The 18,114-nt window shown below is 47.3% G+C and overlaps 1 protein-coding gene across 1 annotated transcript; it reads left to right on the top strand.

The window, feature by feature from the left end:
• Positions 1-1,593: 1,593 nt before the first annotated feature.
• Positions 1,594-6,136, top strand: LOC121873962 (histidine-rich glycoprotein-like). The gene is made up of 6 exons (XM_042377841.1): positions 1,594-1,601; positions 2,529-2,623; positions 3,534-3,600; positions 4,165-4,704; positions 4,815-5,549; positions 6,121-6,136. The coding sequence occupies exons 1-6, from the start codon at positions 1,594-1,596 to the stop codon at positions 6,134-6,136; spliced, it is 1,461 nt and encodes a 486-aa protein (XP_042233775.1).
• Positions 6,137-18,114: the final 11,978 nt, after the last annotated feature.

The raw sequence follows: 18,114 nt of genomic DNA, 5'->3' as shown, positions 1-18,114 counted from the left end.
TTAAGGGCAGATAGGAAGTATTACTGTTCTTACACTGTATATATCACCATAAGACATCACATTAAGGGCATGATAGGAAGTATTACTGGGCTTATACTGTATATATCACGTCCCTCAAAATCATGATTCGAGTTCAATTGTAATTCCTGTGGCGTTCCCGATATAACAAGAAACATCAATTAATAAAATACCTAAGATAAAACATTGCAAAAATTTACAAAAACATTACAAAAACAACAAAAAACAAAAATATTACAAAAATAAACAAAAACATTACTAAAAATATTACAGAAACAATACAAAACCAGTACAAAAAAACATTACAAAAACATTACACAAAACATTACATAAAATTACAAAAACATTACAAACACAAAGCACAAAAAATACAAAAACTAAACAAAAACATTACAAAAAAAATCCGTAAAATTCCACCAATATGTTTAACAGCCTTCCATTATTAGGTAGAGCGGGTCAAGGAGTTAAAACACAACGGGAATAAAGAAGGAGGTGAAAGATAAGAATAACAAGAGAAAAGGTAATGAAAGGAGGAATAAACACACACACACACACACCTAACCTAACCCACCATCACAATAACGTTCCAATAATACGACGTCAACCACTCCGAAAATTCACCCCCGAACAGGAAACTCTTCAACAAGGCATAAAACATAATGAGACCCCGTTACTGGAACCTGCAGCTGAGTGCCCTGCTTGTAACATACATACATACATACATACATACACACATACATACATACATACACACCTACCTTACCAAGAAAATTTACCCACGTCCCAGTTCTAATATTGCCCCGCTTTTAATAGGTCTCACTCCTAATAGGTCCCAGTTCTCGTAGGTCCCAATTCCAATAGGTCCCAGTTCTCGTAGGTCCCAATTCCAATAGGTACCAGTTCTCGTAGGTCCCAATTCTAATAGGTCCCAGCCCTAATAGGCCCCAGTTCTCATAGGTCCCAATTCTAATAGGTCCCAGTCCCAATAGGTCCCAGTTCTCGTAAGTCCCAATTCTAATAGGCCCCAGCCCTAATAGGTCCCAGTTCGGCTGTTTTAACTCCCAGGATTGCGGCCCGTCAGGTTCAGATCCCCTAAGGACTGGGTCTATTAGGATAGGCACCCACTGGGACTGGTACCTATTAGGATTTGAACTCATTGGGACTAGGGAGAATTGGGACTGGGACCTATTATGAACTGGGGGTCCATTTAACCAGTCACCAGTCTGACATACCAGGAAAAACCACCAGTATTAGGGTGTAACGGTGGTGCTGCCTCAACTGACACACACACACACACACACACAGACACACACACAGAAAGTAAAGAGAGGTGTGTGTGTGCGTGTGGAGGGCTCAGGTGGAGGAAGAGGCGAGGTTACCAGCATGACTCACACCACAACAACGTGACAACCCTTCCTTCAGCCTCCCTCCACTCCCACCTTTTTTTTCCTCCCCCCACCCCTCCCTCTCCTTACCCCCCCCCTCCTCCCCTGCCACTCACCCTCGGAAGTGACAGCTCGTCGACCACAGCACGTAACCACCACAGTAAAATACCACCGTAAGATTGGTTACGTAATGACCAAGTAAAAGAAAAAACTGTTGCTCGACTTGAGGAGAACAGGAAGTATAACTCGCGGGGTGGGGCGGGGTGGGGTGGGGCGGGGTGAGGTGGGGCGGGGTGGGGCGGGGCGGGGCTCTATCTCAAGTCCGTCTGGCTGCTTTCTTCGTTATTCTATTTATGATCGCTGGGTGGATACGTAAATAGAACAGACAGGCGGAAGCAGATTATATATATATATATGCATGTTATATTATGGTAGTAGACGACAGCAAATTTTACCATATATGAATTAATTTCCATTAAGTTAAATAAAAATAATAAAAAAATCATTTGCAACAAAATTCGTCAATTCGAAAACAAGCAAACACTAAAACCCACTAGGTTAGCACGGTGGGTGTGGCGGGTTGCTTTTACCGCAGGCGGGCTAGACTGCACTCGAGTAACGTGCCAAACTCACGCCAGGTGGTGCATATTAGTGACACTCGTGATCTTCGCTGCCATAACGCACTATAAACGTCACCTGCACGCACGCGCGCGCACACACACAGCCAGAGCCACTTTCGAACCCATGAAATGACCCTATACGCGTCATGTGACCAGCTGTTAGTAGAGCACCGTGAGCTGTACACTGACCCACTCACTGACGACCACCAGTGAACGGGGTTGACAGCCAGGTTGATCTCCCTCCCTCTCAGTGCTCGTGGACATTCACCCTCGGGCCAGGTTAACAGAGATAAAACCACCACTATATCTTATATGTGAAGGTTTAAAGATATATCTCAGTGGTTGACTCAAACTAAAACACAAGATTAACGTTCAAAAAAAAAATAGTCAGACTTTCTACATTAATTTCTCTCCTAACTGATGGTCAGCGACCGTGTGGTAACATACAGTGGATCCTTGGTGTAATTTTAAAATTATTTTGGACATTGTGTTTATGCCTTAATAGATCAACCCGTCAGCTACAGTTTTACACCATCAGTTACGAGGAACAGTCATCATGCGAGCCTTCACATATTCTGGAACCTGGGTTTAGCGGACACAGTGAGCCAGCCCCGCTATGCTGCACACGGCGCTGCACGTGTCACACACCACCCGCCGCCGTCTCTACTCCTGCAACAACGCAACACTGCTCCACAACTTCGCAAGTTTAAAAATGTGTGTCTTGTATAAACAAAGACAAGGTTAACGATGCTTAAATGGTTATTTCATAGGATCAAAATTGGAATAAAACTGTTGTTTGGAGCCTGTGTGTACAAGAGACGTTACTTGTGCGTCTGTGTGCACAAGAGACATTAACGGCGCGTTGTGTGTGTACAGGAGACATTTATAATGAGTATATGGGAACAAATACTCCCTGGTGTCACGTTAAATGTGAACTTTAAGTTGGCCCTTGAAAAAAATACACGCCTGTAACCGCAGGAGGATACAGGTGAACACTTGTACATTATTTGGGGTCACCTGAAAGGTTCACAGTAAACGTGACAACAGGGATCCCATAAACGCTCTATTAACTACTCCTGTACACACACACACACACACAGATGATCACAATACCTGGGCTAGCCTGGAGGTGAAGGATAAGCTACACTTACACCGTGACCCTCAAGGTCAGCCCCCCACATTAAATTACTGAACTATAAAGTGGTTGGTGCTCGCCCTCTTCAACCTGGCCTTGTGTGCTCATCAGCCTCAAGTATACAGCTCATCCCTCTCCCCTCCCCCAAGGCCTCGCCCACTGAGTCACCAGACAGTCAGTCAAGTCTCTTAAACTAGACACACCTCCGCGCTTCGCTCACACAGATTTAGCCTTTGACTACGATAAACTCGAGCTGAGGTGTCAATGAATTCGGTTCATCTACTTCAGAGAACACAAACCACTTCAGATCTGTTTTGATTCATCTGCTTTAGTGAATACAAAAAGTTTCAGTGTTTTTTCCTCATTCCGTGACAGTTCAGGCCCTAGAAACATTTACCCCAAAGAAAAACAATAATGCATCCAGTGGTAAAGTCAATGCCATGTTTGTTTACGTAAGAATAGGCAGGGCGTCGGGGTCACTACTTATCATAATACAGTGCTGGCAGACACAACCCAGGGCTTCAATAACCTATGGGATTCCAGGAGGCTTCTCGTCAGCTTCCAGGGTTTCATGTCAACCTCAATGAACCATGTAATCGTATTCGAGGTGTTACGGCGCCGTACTGAAACCACTGTACTCGAAGGGATTAAATCACAGTCTCAAAGGGGGTTAAACCACTGTACTCAAAGAGGGTTAAACCAGTATAATCAAAAGGGTTTAGCCACTGTATCAAAAAGGGGGATTAAACCACTGTGCTGAATGGATTAAACCACTGTACACGAGGGGGTTTAACTACTGTACTCAAAGAGGGTTAAACCACTGTACTCAAGGGGGTTAAACCACTGTACTCAAGGAAGGGTTAAAAGGGTTAAAGGGTTAAAAGCACTGTATTCAAAGGGGTTAAACCACAGTATTCAAGAAGGTATTAAACCACTGTATTCAAGGGGGGTTAAATCACTATACTCAAGAAAGGGATTAACAACAGACCAACTCATCATACTTAAGGTACAAGCACCATAATGGCTCGTCCAGTGCTTACACCAAGACCAACTCATCATACTTAAGGTACAAGCACCATAATGACTCGACCAGTGCTTACACCAAGACCAACTCATCATACTTAAGGTACAAGCACCATAATGGCTCGTCCAGCGCTTACACCAAGACCAACTCATCATACTTAAGGTACAAGCACCATAATGGCTCGACCAGTGCTTACACCAAGACCAACTCATCATACTTAAGGCACAAGCACCATAATGGCTCGTCCAGCACTTACACCAAGACCAACTCATCATACTTAAGGTACAAGCACCATAATGGCTCGACCAGTGCTTACACCAAGACCAACTCATCATACTTAAGGTACAAGCACCATAATGGCTCGACCAGTGCTTACACCAAGACCAACTCATCATACTTAAGGTACAAGCACCATAATGGCTCGTCCAGCTCTTACACCAAGACCAACTCATCATACTTAAGGTACAAGCACCATAATGGCTCGTCCAGCTCTTACACCAAGACCAACTCATCATACTTAAGGTACAAGCACCATAATGGCTCGTTCAGTGCTTACACCAAGACCAACTCATCATACTTAAGGTACAAGCACCATAATCTGCTTACACCAAGACCAACTCATCATACTTAAGGTACAAGCACCATAATGCTTCTTACACCAAGACCAACTCATCATACTTAAGGTACAAGCACCATAATAGCGCTTACACCAAGACCAACTCATCATGGTACAAGCACCATAATGGCTCGACCAGTGCTTACACCAAGACCAACTCATCATACTTAAGGTACAAGCACCATAATGGCTCGTCCAGCTCTTACACCAAGACCAACTCATCATACTCAAGCACCATCAGTGCTTACACCAAGACCAACTCATCATACTTAAGGTACAAGCACCATAATGGCTCGTTCAGTGCTTACACCAAGACCAACTCATCATTAAGGTACAAGCACCATAATGGCTCGTTCAGTGCTTACACCAAGACCAACTCATCATACTTAAGGTACAAGCACCATAATGGCTCGTCCAGCTCTTACACCAAGACCAACTCATCATACTTAAGGTACAAGCACCATAATGGCTCGACCAGCGCTTACACCAAGACCAACTCATCATACTTAAGGTACAAGCATCATAATGGCTCGTCCAGCTCTTACACCAAGACCAACTCATCATACTTAAGGTACAAGCACCATAATGGCTCGTCCAGCGCTTACACCAAGACCAACTCATCATACTTAAGGTACAAGCACCATAATGGCTCGTCCAGCGCTTACACCAAGACCAACTCATCATACTTAAGGTACAAGCACCATAATGGCTCGTCCAGTGCTTACACCAAGACCAACTCATCATACTTAAGGTACAAGCACCATAATGGCTCGTCCAGCGCTTACACCACAAATCTCTCACCTTTGCTAACATCATCCTCAATTTAATCCCATTTGCGCCATTAAATTTCAGACGCGTTTAAAGAATTAAATATTAATTAAGCCAGCGTGAATATTTAATGGCCTTGCCCTGAGATGTGAATAAATAAAATAATTAATGTATATTCCATGAAATGTATATGTATATGTATATAGAGATGTATATTTATTCATTATATAAATTACCAGGAATGTGTTAGCGACTAATTTATCCATCCATTTAATTATTCAAGTCCTCCGTCAATCCATCTATCCTAACTCAGTTAATCTATCTATATAATAAACTGACCCACCTATCCACCTCAACCAATCTAGCTACTGAAATAATCCATCCGTCCGTCCGTCCGTCCGTCCGTCCGTCCGTCCATCCATCCATCCGTCCATCCATCCATCCGTCCATCCATCCGTCCGTCCATCTATCCGTCCATCTATCCATCCATCCATCCATCCATCCATCCATGTCATCAACAGGGTCCCAATTCAAATAGATTTCTTCCCTAATAGGTCCACCAAGTTCTAATAGGTCCACCAAGTTCTAATAAGCCACAATAGACCCAACACACTCCTATTGGGCCCTCAACCTTATTAAGATATCAGACAATTAGTTATTATACTGAACAGCTCTACAATAGTCAACAGCATCGTGTGTCGAGTCATGAGAGCTGTACACATACACGCCAGCCTGACTGACCACCACTTGTTAGGGGACACAGTGTTATATTCACCAGGATATTTGTAATGGATTTTTTTTTTGTCATACCTTCCTTCCTTGTTTCCTTCCTTCCTTCCTTCCCCCCTTTCCTCCCTTCTTTCCTTCCTTGTTTCCTTCCTTCCTTCCCCCCTTTCCTCCCTTCTTTCCTTCCTTCCTTCCCCCCTTTCCTCCCTTCTTTCCTTCCTTGTTTCCTTCTTTCCTTCCCCCCCCCTCTTTCCTTCTTTCCTTCCTTCCTTCCCCCCCTTCCTTCCTTCCCCCCTTTCCTCCCTTCTTTCCTTCCTTGTTTCCTTCCTTCCTTCCCCCCTTTCCTCCCTTCTTTCCTTCCTTTCTCACTTCCTTCCTTCCTTCACTATATCCCCAAGTGTCGTCTCTCACACTAACCAAATATTCCTCCTCCTCCTTCAGACAGAGACCTGGTGTTTCCTGACAGCAGTAGGTCTCTCCCACACTTCACCGTAAACAGATGAACCTGTTAAGTTATTGGCCCACAGCCACCACCCCGACTGTCCTAAATCTCTCCCTGGGAATATAATATAAAGAGAGATTAATGTGAGAATTAAGTCAGCATTTCAGCTCCCAAATGAGAGAGGAGAGATGTATACACCAGCGCCCCGTGTACAGTGATAGATTACCACAACAAGACAGACACCTCACTCTACCCGTGTTTCCTAAATGCCGGGGAGACAGTTAACCAGTGGAAATAATTCGCCAAACAGATGAAGAGAACAGTGCCAACTTATCTTGTAAATCTCTTAAGCTATTGCTATTAACTGCTGAGGTTTAGTGACTAATGGCATACGTCAAGGTGAAATCCTCTCCCCTCCTGTAAAATGTTTATACTGATGAGAGGAGGAGGAGGGGGGGAAGGGGGGAGGGGGAGGAAGGGTAAGGGGTGAGGGTGGAGGGGAGGGGAAGGGGGGTGAGGGGGGGCTATATAGCCAACACCTGCTTGAACACCTTAAGATGTATATAGTGATAACATGGTATTGCTGCTGCCTCGGAACACACCCCGCAGCATCCGTGCCTCAACATGACAACATACCTGACATTAACCAAAACACAGGGACGTATTTAACCCCACAACAAAACTCCACCATTAACCAGGTAAAATATTATGAAGGTTGTCGACTACCGCTGCTGCCTTGTGGAGAACCCGACCTCCTGTAAACCACACCAGAGTGATAATCCTATAAACACTTAACAACCCCAGGGCGATAGTTCACTCCCTAATGAGCACTAATGAGAAGACTGTAGTTCTCTATACACCCCCAGACTGTAACTGTACCCATGCTATTGTTTACTGCATGTACTGTAATCTGTGGCCAGGTTACCGAGTCACTACTGTAAGAGGCACTGTAATCACCACTACTACCCCTCACCTCACTCTACCTCACCACCACTACTTCCCCTCACCTCACTCTACCTCACCTCACTCACCTCACCACTACTACCCCTCACCTCACTCTACCTCACCACCACTACTTCCCCTCACCTCACTCTACCTCACCTCACTCACCTCACCACTACTACCCCTCACATCACTCTACCTCACCACCACTACTACCCACCTCCCTACCTCACCTCCTCCACCTCCCACTACTACCCCTCCATCACTCTACCTCACCACCACTACTACCCCTCACCTCACACGTCATAATGCTCGAGTGATCAATATTCATCCTAAGACAGGTGGCTCATGGTGCGTCTACTTCTCCATCTACCTGTCTACTTATCTACCTGTCTACTTATCTACCTGTCTACTTCTCCATCTACCAGTCTACTTGTCTACCTGTCTACTTATCTATCTGGTCTACTTATCTTCCTGGTCTACCTATACCCTGTCTACTTATCTACCTGTCTACTTGTCAACCTGTCTACTTATCTACCTGGTCTACTGGTCAACCTACCTGTCTACCTATCACCATCTACCTTCACCTGTCTACTTGTCTACCTGTCTACTTATCTATCTGGTCTACTTATCTTCCTGGTCTATATATACCTGTCTACTTATCACCTGTCTACTTGTCTACCTGATCTACTTATCTACCCTGGTCTACTTATACCTGGTCTACCTATCTACCTGTCTACTTGTCTACCTGTCTACTTGTCTACCTGTCTACCGTCTACCTGATCTACTTATCTACCTGGTCTACTTATCTCACGTCTACCTATCTACCTGTCTACTTGTCTACCTGTCTACTTGTCTACCTGTCTACTTGTCTACCTGATCTACTTATCTACTGGTCTACTTATCTACCTGGTCTACCTATCTACCTCTACTTGTCTACCTGTCTACCTGTCTACCTGTCTACTTACCTACCTGGTCTACCTGTGTCTGTAACACAAACCAACCAACTCCTGGGTGTGTCTTACCCCCCTCCCCCACCTACCTATCCTTGACATACCACCCCATATGAAGGATGTATCTATCTCCCCTCCCTCCCTCCCCCACCTACCTATCCTTGACATACCATCTTCCTCCTCGATGGGTGTGTCTTCCCCCCTCCACGCCCCCCCCACCTACTTCTCCATGACATACAATCACCCAACATGAGGTCTACCCCCTCCCCTCCCTCACCCTTCTCTCCCCCTCCCTCACCCTTCTCCCTCCCTCCCTCACCTTTACCTCCCTCACCCTTCAACCCCCTCCCTCACCCTTCTCACCCCCCCTCCCTCACCCTTCCTCCCCCTCCTCACCCTTCTCACCCCCTCCCTCACCCTTCTCTACCTATCCTTGACACGTAACCCCTCCCCCTCCTTTACCTCTTGACATGATGTACAAATTGTACAGTACAATGATCCATGACATTGCCCACATGTCAGACAATGATATGTAGTGGTGAGGTGAGGTGAGTGTGAGGAAGTGGTGAAGAGGTGAGTAGTGAGAGTAGTGAGGAGAGTGGAAAGGGAGAGTGGTGAGGAAGTAGTGGGGAGAGTGGAGTGAGTGGGTGAGGTGAGTGGTGAGGGTGAGTGGTGAGGGTGAGTGATGAGGGTGAGGGTGAGGTGGTGAGAGGTGAGGTGGTGAGGGTGAGTGGTGAGGTGAGGTGGTGAGGAGAGTGGGGAGGGTGAGTGGTGAGGGTGAGTGGTGAGGGTGAGTGGTGAGGGTGAGTGGTGAGGGTGGAGTGGTGAGGGTGAGTGGTGAGGGTGGTGGTGAGGGTGAGTGGTGAGGGTGAGTAGTGGGAGGGTGAGTGGTGAGGGGTGAGTGGTGAGGGTGAGTGGTGAGGGTGAGAGGTGAGTGGTGGTGAGGTGAGTAGTGAGGGGAGGTAGTGAGGGGTGGAGTGGTGAGGGGTGAGTGGTGAGGGTGAGTGGTGAGGGGTGAGTGGTGAGGTGAAGTGGTGGGGTGAGTGGTGAGGGTGAGGTGGTGAGGGAGGTGGAGTTGAGTGGTGAGAGCAAGTGGTGGTGGGGCAGGAGAGGGTGAACAAGACCAGGATTCTGCCCCCTCCCTAATATACACCAGGAGGTTGGTGGGGGAGGGTTAAGGGGGAGAGGGTTAAAGGGGTGAGAGAGAGGGTTAGGGAGGGAGAGGTTAAGGGGAGAGGTTAAGGGGTTAAGGGGAGAAGGGTTAGGGGAGAGAGAGGGTTAAGGGGAGAGAGAGGGTTAAGGGGAGAGAGGGTTAAGGGGAGACAGGGTTAGGGAGAGGTTAAGGGGGTTGATGGTATGGGGAGGGGTATAGGTACCTGGCAACAACAACCAACTGGACAGTCCATCCCACATCATGACCCGGAAAATACAGCTATAATTCTGTTTACCTAACAACCTAACCTCAAGAAGCCTAACCTAGGGCCCTAACCTAGCCTACTAACCTAACCTCCAAGCATAACCTCGGCCCTAACCTAGCCTACAAACCTAACCTCAAGAAGCATAACTGGGCCCTAACCCAGCCTACAAACTAACCTCAAGAAGCATAACCTAGGGCCCTAACCTAGCCTACTAACCTAACCTCAAGAAGCATAACCTCGGGCCTAACCTAGCCTACAAACCTAACCTCAAGAAGCATAACCTAGGGCCTAACTAGCTACTACCTAACCTCAAGAAGCATAACCTAGGGCCTCACCTAGCCTACTAACCTAACCTCAGAAGCATAACCTCGGGCCTAACTAGCCTACAAACCTAACCTCAAGAAGCATAACCTAGGGCTAACCTAGCCTACTAACCCAACCTCAAGAAGCATAACCTAGGGCCTAACCTAGCCTACTAACCCAACCTCAAGAAGCATAACCTCAGGCCTAACCCAGCCTACAAACCCTAACCTCAAGAAGCATAACCTAGGGCCCTAACCCAGCCTACTAACCTAACCTCAAGAAGCATAACCTAGGGCCCTAACTAGCCTACAAACCAACCTCAAGAAGCATAACCTAGGGCCCAACCAACCTACTAACCAACCTCAAGAAGCATAACCTGGGCCCTAACCTAGCCTCAAGAAGCATAACCTAGGGCCCTAACTCCTCAAGAAGCATAACTAGGGCCCCAACCCAGCCTACTAACCTAACCTCAAGAAGCATAACCTAGGGCCCTAACCTAGCCTCAAGAAGCATAACCTAGGGCCTAACCTAGCCTCAGAAGCATAACCTAGGGCCTAACCTAGCCTACTAACCTAACCTAAGAAGCATAACTAGGGCCCTAACCCAGCCTACTAACCCTAACCTCCAAGAAGCATAACCTAGGGCCTAACCCAGCCTCCAACCTAACCTCAACCCTCAGAAGCATAACCTAGGGCCCTAACCTACCCTACTAACTAACCTCAAGAAGCATAACCCTGGGCTCAACCTAGCCCTACTAACCTAACCTCCAAGAAGCATAACCTGGGCCCTAACCTAGCCTACTAACCTACCTCAAGAAGCATAACCTAGGCCCTAACCTAGCCTCTAACCTCCTCAAGAAGCACCTGGGCCCTAACCTAGCCTACTAACCCAACCTCAGAAGCATAACCTGGGGCCTAACTGCCTACTAACCTACCTCAAGAGCCAACCTGGGGCCCTAACCTAGCCTACTAACCTAACCTCCAAGAAGCATAACTAGGGCCCTAACCTAGCCTACTAACCTAACCTCCAAGAGCATAACCTGGGGCCCTAACCTAGCCTACAACCCAACCTCCAAGAAGCATAACCTAGGGCCCCTAACCTAGCCTACTAACCTAACCTCAAGAAGCATAACCTAGGGCCTAACCTAGCCTACTAACCTAACCTCAAGAAGCATAACCTAGGGCCCTAACCTAGCCTACTAACCTAACCTCAAGAAGCATAACCTAGGGGCCCTAACCTAGCCTACTAACCTAACCTCAAGAAGCATAACCTGGGGCCCTAACCTAGCCTACTAACCTAACCTCAAGAAGCATAACCCAGGGCCCTAACCTGGCCTCTAACTAACCTCCAAGAAGCATAACCTAGGGCCCTAACCTAACCTCAAGAAGCATAACCTAGGGCCTAACCTAGCCTACTAACCTAACCTCAAGAAGCATAACCTAGGGCCCTAACCAGCCTACTAACACAACCTCAAGAGCACAACCTAGGGCTACTAGCCTACTAACCTAACCTCAAGAAGCATAACCTAGGGCCCTAACCTGGCCACTAACCTAACCTCAAGAAGCATAACCTAGGGCCCTAACCTAGCCTACTAACCTAACCTCAAGAAGCATAACCTAGGGCCCTAACCTAGCCTACTAACCTAACCTCAAAGGCATAACCTAGGGCCCTAACCTGGCCTACTAACCTAACCTCAAGAAGCATAACCTAGGCCCTAACCTAGCCTCAAAGCATAACTGGCCTAACCTAGCCTCCAAGAAGCATAACCTAGGGCCCTAACCTAGCCTACTAACCTAACCTCCAAGAAGCATAACCTGGGCCCTAACCCAGCCACTAACCCAACCTCAAGAGCATAACCTAGGGCCCTAACCTAGCCTACTAACCTAACCTCAAGAAGCATAACCTAGGGCCCTAACCTAGCCTCAAGAAGCATAACCTAGGGCCTAACCTAGCCTCAGAAGCATAACCTAGGGCCCTAACCCAGCCTACTAACCTAACCTCAAAGAGCATAACCTAGGGCCCTAACCCAGCCTAATAACCTAACCTCAGAAGCATAACCTAGGGCCCTAACCTAGCCGCCAACTCCTCAGAAACATAACCTAGGGCCTAACCTAGCCTCTAACCTAACCTCAAAACAACCTAGGGCCCCTAACCCAGCCTACTAACCCTAACCTCAAGAAACATAACCTAAACATAGCCTACTAACCTAACCTCAAAGGCAACCTAGGCCCTAACCTAGCCGACTAACCTAACCTCCAAGAAGCATAACCTGGGGCCCTAACCTGGCCTACTAACCTAACCTCAAGAAGCATAACCTAGGGCCCCTAACCTAGCCTACTAACCTAACCTCAGAAGCATAACCTGGGCCCCTAACCCAGCCTACTAACCTAACCTCAAGCATAACAGGGCCCCAACTCAGCCGACTACCCCAACCTCCAAGAAGCATAACCTAGGGCCCTAACCCAGCCTACTAACCTAACCTCAAGAAGCATAACCTAGGGCCTAACACACATAAACATAACCTAGGCCTAACCAAGCCTAACCAACAAAGAGCATAACCTAGGGCCCCTAACTAGCCTACTAACCTAACCTCAAGAAGCATAACCTGGGCCCTAACCCAGCCGACTAACCTAACCTCAAGAAACATAACCTAGGGCCTAACCTAGCCTACTAACCTAACCTCAGAAGCATAACCTAGGGCCTAACCTAGCCTACTAACCTAACCTCAAGAAGCATAACCTAGGGCCCCTAACCTAGCTACTACCTAACCTCAAAAGAAGCACAACCTGGGCCCTAACCTAGCCTACTAACCTAACCTCAAGAAGCATAACCTAGGGCCCAACCCAGCCTACTAACCTAACCTCCAGAAGCATAACCTAGGGCCCTAACCTAGCCTCCAAGAAGCATAACCTGGGCCCTAACCTAGCCTACTAACCTAACCTCAGAAACATAACCTGGGGCCCTAACCCAGCCTACTAACCTAACCTCAGAAGCATAACCTAGGCCCTAACCCAGCCTACTAACTAACCTCCAAGAAGCATAACCTGGGCCCCAACCCAGCCTACTAACCTAACCTCAAGAAGCATAACCTAGGGCCCTAACCTAGCCTACTAACCCAACCTCAAGGCAACCTAGGGCCCTAACCCAGCCTACTAACCTAACCTCAAAGAAGCATAACCTAGGGCCCTAACCCAGCCTACTAACCTAACCTCAAAAGCATAACCTGGGCCCTAACCCAGCCTACTAACCCTAACCTCAAGAAGCATAACCTAGGCCTAACCCCAACCTCAGAAGCATAACCTCACAGCCTCTAACCTAACCCCAAGAAGCATAACCTAGGGCCCTAACCTAGCCTACTAACCTAACCTCAAGAAGCATAACCTAGCCTACTAACCTAACCTCAAGAGCATAACCTAGGGCCCTAACCTAGCCTACTAACCTAACCTCAAGAAGCACAACCTAGGCCCTAACCTAGCCTACTAACAACCTCAAGAAGCATAACCTGGGGCCCTAACCTAGCCTACTAACCCTAACCTCAAGAAGCATAACCTGGGCCCTAACCTAGCCACTAACCTAACCTCAGAAGCATAACCTGGGCCCTAAGCCTACTAACCAAGCATAACCTGGGGCCTAACCTAGCCTACTAACCTAACCTCAAGAAGCATAACCTGGGGCCCCTAACACAGCCTACTAACCTAACCTCCAAAGAAGCATAACCTGGGGCCCTAACCTAGCCTACTAACCCCTAACCTCAGAAGCATAACCTAGGGCCCCTAACCTAGCCTACTAACCTAACCTCAAGAAGCATAACCTAGGGCCCCTAACCTAGCCTACTAACCTAACCTCAGAAGCATAACCTAGGGCCCCTAACCTAGCCTACTAACCTAACCTCAAGAAGCATAACCTAGGGCCCCTAACCTAGCCTACTAACCTAACCTAAAGAGCATAACCTAAGGCCCTAACCTAGCCTACTAACCTAACCTCAAAGAGCATAACCTAGGGCTAACCTAGCCTAATAACCTAACCTCAAGAAGCATAACCTAGGGCCTAACCTAGCCTACTAACCTAACCTCAAGAAGCATAACCTAGGGCCTAACCTAGCCACTAATAACCTAACCTCAAGAAGCATAACCTAGGGCCCTAACTAGCCTACTTAACCCTAACCTCAAAAGGCATAACCTAAGGCCTAACCCAGCCTACTAACCTAACCTCCAAGAGCATAACCTAGGGCCCTAACCTAGCCTACTAACCTAACCTCAAAGAGCATAACCTAGGGTCCTAACCTAGCCTACTAACCTAACTCAAGAAGCATAACCTAGAACCCTAACCTGCTAACCTAACCTCAAGAAGCATAACCTAGGGCCCTAACTCAGCCTACCTAACCTCAGAAGCATAACCAGGCTAACCCAGCCAATAACCTAACCTCAGAAGCATAACCTAGGGCTAACCTGGCCTACTAACCCAACCTCAGAAGCATAACCCTGGGGCCTAACCTAGCCAGACTAAACCTAACCTCAAGAAGCATAACCTAGGGCCCTAACCTGGCCTACTAACCTAACCTCCAGAGAAGCATAACCTAGGGCCCTAACCCAGCCTAAACTAACCTCAAAGAAGCATAACCTAGGGCTAACCTAGCCTCCAAGAAGCATAACCTGGGGCCCTAACCTAGCCTACTAACTAACCTCAAGAAGCATAACCTAGGGCCTAACTAGCCTACTAACCTAACCTCAAGAAGCATAACCTAGGAGCCCCTAGCCACGACTAACCTAACCTCAAGAAGCATAACCTAGGGCCCTAACCTAGCCTACTAACCTAACCTCAAGAAACATAACCTAGGGCCCTAACCTAGCCTACTAACCTAACCTCGAAGCATAACCTAGGGCCCCTAACCCTAGCCTACTAACCTAACCTCAAAGAGCATAACCTGGGAACCTAGCCTACTAACCTAACCTCCAAGAAGCATAACCTAGGGCCTAACCCAACCTCCTAACCTAACCTCAAGAAGCATAACCAGGGCCCTAACCTAGCCTACTAACCTAACCTCAGAAGCATAACCTAGGGCCCTAACCTGTACATAACCTAACCTCCAAGAAGCATAACCTAGGGCCCTAACCTAGCCTGCTAACCTAACCTCAAGAAGCATAACCTAGGGCCCCTAACCTAGCCTGCTAACCTAACCTCCAAGAAGCACCAACCTGGGCCTAACCCTAGCCTACTAACCTAACCTCCAAGAAGCATAACCTGGGCCCTAACCTGGCCTATAACCTAACCTCAAAGAAGCATAACCTAGGGCCCTAACTAGCCTAACCTAACCTCAAGAAGCATAACCTGGGCCCCAACCCAGCCGACTAACCTAACCTCAAGAAGCATAACCTGGGCCCTAACCTGGCCTCAAGAAGCATAACCTAGGGCCTACAACCTATAACCTAACTCCAAGAAACACCTGGGCCCTAACTAGCCTACTAACCTAACCTCAAGAAGCATAACCTGGGCCTAACTGCTTCCCCTAACCCAACCTCCAAGAAGCATAACCTGGGGCCCTAACCTAGCCTACTTAACCTAACCTCAAAGAGCATAACCTAGGGAATCTAACCTATCAGCTAACCTAGCCTACTAACCTAACCTCAAGAAGCATAACCTAGGGCCCTAACCTAGCCTCGACATAACCTGGGGCCCTAACCTGGCGACTAACCTAACCTCCAAGAAGCAACCTGGGCCTAACCTGGCCTACTAACCTAACCTCAAGAAGCATAACTAGGCTCCCAAGCCTACTAACCTAACCTCCAAGAAGCATAACCTAGGGCCCTAACCTAGCCTACTAAACTAACCTCAAGAAGCATAACCTAGGGCCTAACCTCAGCCGACTAACCAACCTCAAGAAGCATAACCTAGGCCTAACCTGGCTATAACCTCAAGAAGCATAATAGGCTAACCTAACCTCAAGAAGCATAACCTGGGGCCCTAACCCAGCTACTAACTAAACCTCCAAGAAGCATAACCTGAGGCCCTAACCCTACCGACTAACCTAACCTCCAAGAAGCATAACCTAGGGCCCTAACCTAGCCTACTAACCCAACCTCCAAGCATAACCTGAAAGGTCTTACAGCCTACTAACCTAACCTCAAGAGCATAACCTAGGGGCCCCTAACCCAGCCTACTAACCTAACCTCAAAGAGCATAACCTAGGGCCCTAACTCTAGCCTACTTAACCTAACTCAAAAAGCATAACCTAGGACCCTAACCTATCAGCCTAACCTAGCCTACTAACCTAACCTCCGAATCTATTAATATAACGGGTGGCCCATAACGTGACACACACACACACACACACACACACACACAGACACACACACACACACACACACACACACACACACACACACACACACACACACACACACACACAGCCCGTCAAGTGTTTGCTGTTACCACTGATATAAGACAATAACCTCACCCTCGACGGAGTTATCCTTCACCACCACCGCCGTTGTCACACCTGGGGCAGGACACTCACCTGAAACACAAAAAAGGAACAATGTTAAATCAGGGGACAATGTTAAGTCAGGGGACAATGTTAAGATGAGGGCAATGTTAAATCAGGGGGGCAATGTTAAGTCAGGGGACAATGTTAAATCAGGGGGCAATGTTAAGTCAGGGGACAATGTTAAATCAGGGGGCAATGTTAAGTCAGGGCAATGTTTAAGTCAGGGGGGCATGTTAAGTCAGGGGACAATGTTAAGTCAGGGGACAATTAAAATCATGGAGACAATGTTAAGTCAGGGGACAATGTTAAGTCAGGGGCAATGTTAAGTCAGGGGCAATGTTAAGTCAGGGGGCAATGTTAAGTCAGGGGGCAATGTTAAGTCGGGGGCAATGTTAAGTCAGGGGGCAATGTTAAGTCAGGGGGCAATGTTAAGTCGGGGCAATGTTAAGTCGGGGGCAATGTTCGGTGGGGACATGTTAAGTCCGGGGGCAATGTTAGTCAGGGCAATGTTAAGTCAGGGGCAATGTTAGATCAGGGGGGCAATGTTAAGTCAGGGGGCAATGTTAAGTCAGGGGGCAATGTTAAGTCAGGGGCAATGTTAAGTCAGGGGGCAATGTTAAGTCAGGGGCAATGTTAAGTCAGGGGCAATGTTGAAGCAGGGACATGTTAAGTCAGGGGCAATGTTAAGTCAGGGGGCAATGTTAGAATCGGGGCAATGTAAGTCAGGGGCAATGTTAAGTCAGGGGGCAATGTTAAGTCAGGGGGCAATGTTAGATCAGGGGCAATGTTAAGTCAGGGGGCAATGTTAAGTCAGGGGCAATGTTAAGTCGGGGGCAATGTTAAGTCAGGGGGCAATGTTAAGTCGGGGCAATGTTAAGTCAGGGGGCAATGTTAAATCAATGTGCAAATATTTAACACAGATTAGGTTGGGTTAGGTTAGATTAGATTAGGTTGAGACAGGTTAGGTTACGTTAAAAGTTAGGTTAGGTTGGGTTAGGTCCATGTGTTTCTGAGCTAAGTCAATATTACTGTTCTTGTCCACTCTGTAGCCGTATTTCCCCGGTTAAATAACTTTCAATATCAGTCAGAGAAAATAACCAAGTGTGAATTCTAACAGTTTTACCCCAGTCTTTCCAGTCATACTCACCTAACTGTCACTTACAATGATAGACAGTCAAACAGTCACTCAAAAATGTAAATAAAGAATGACAGTTAATGTGTACTCCTGGTTAATGTGTACTCCTGGTTAATGAGTACTCCTGGTTAATGTGTACTCCTGG

Source organism: Homarus americanus, unplaced genomic scaffold (assembly GCF_018991925.1).
Source record: "Homarus americanus isolate GMGI-L3 unplaced genomic scaffold, GMGI_Hamer_2.0 scaffold25827, whole genome shotgun sequence".
NCBI lineage: Eukaryota > Metazoa > Arthropoda > Malacostraca > Decapoda > Nephropidae > Homarus > Homarus americanus.
This window is presented reverse-complemented; position numbering and strand designations above follow the sequence as displayed.

Coding starts and splice junctions, on each gene's coding strand:
- LOC121873962 (XM_042377841.1), top strand. Junction 2,624..3,533: donor ACCTGGGTTTAGCGGACACA/GTGAGCCAGCCC, acceptor ATTCCGTGACAG/TTCAGGCCCTAGAAACATTT. Junction 4,705..4,814: donor ACCAACTCATCATACTTAAG/GTACAAGCACCA, acceptor ATCATACTTAAG/GTACAAGCACCATAATGCTT.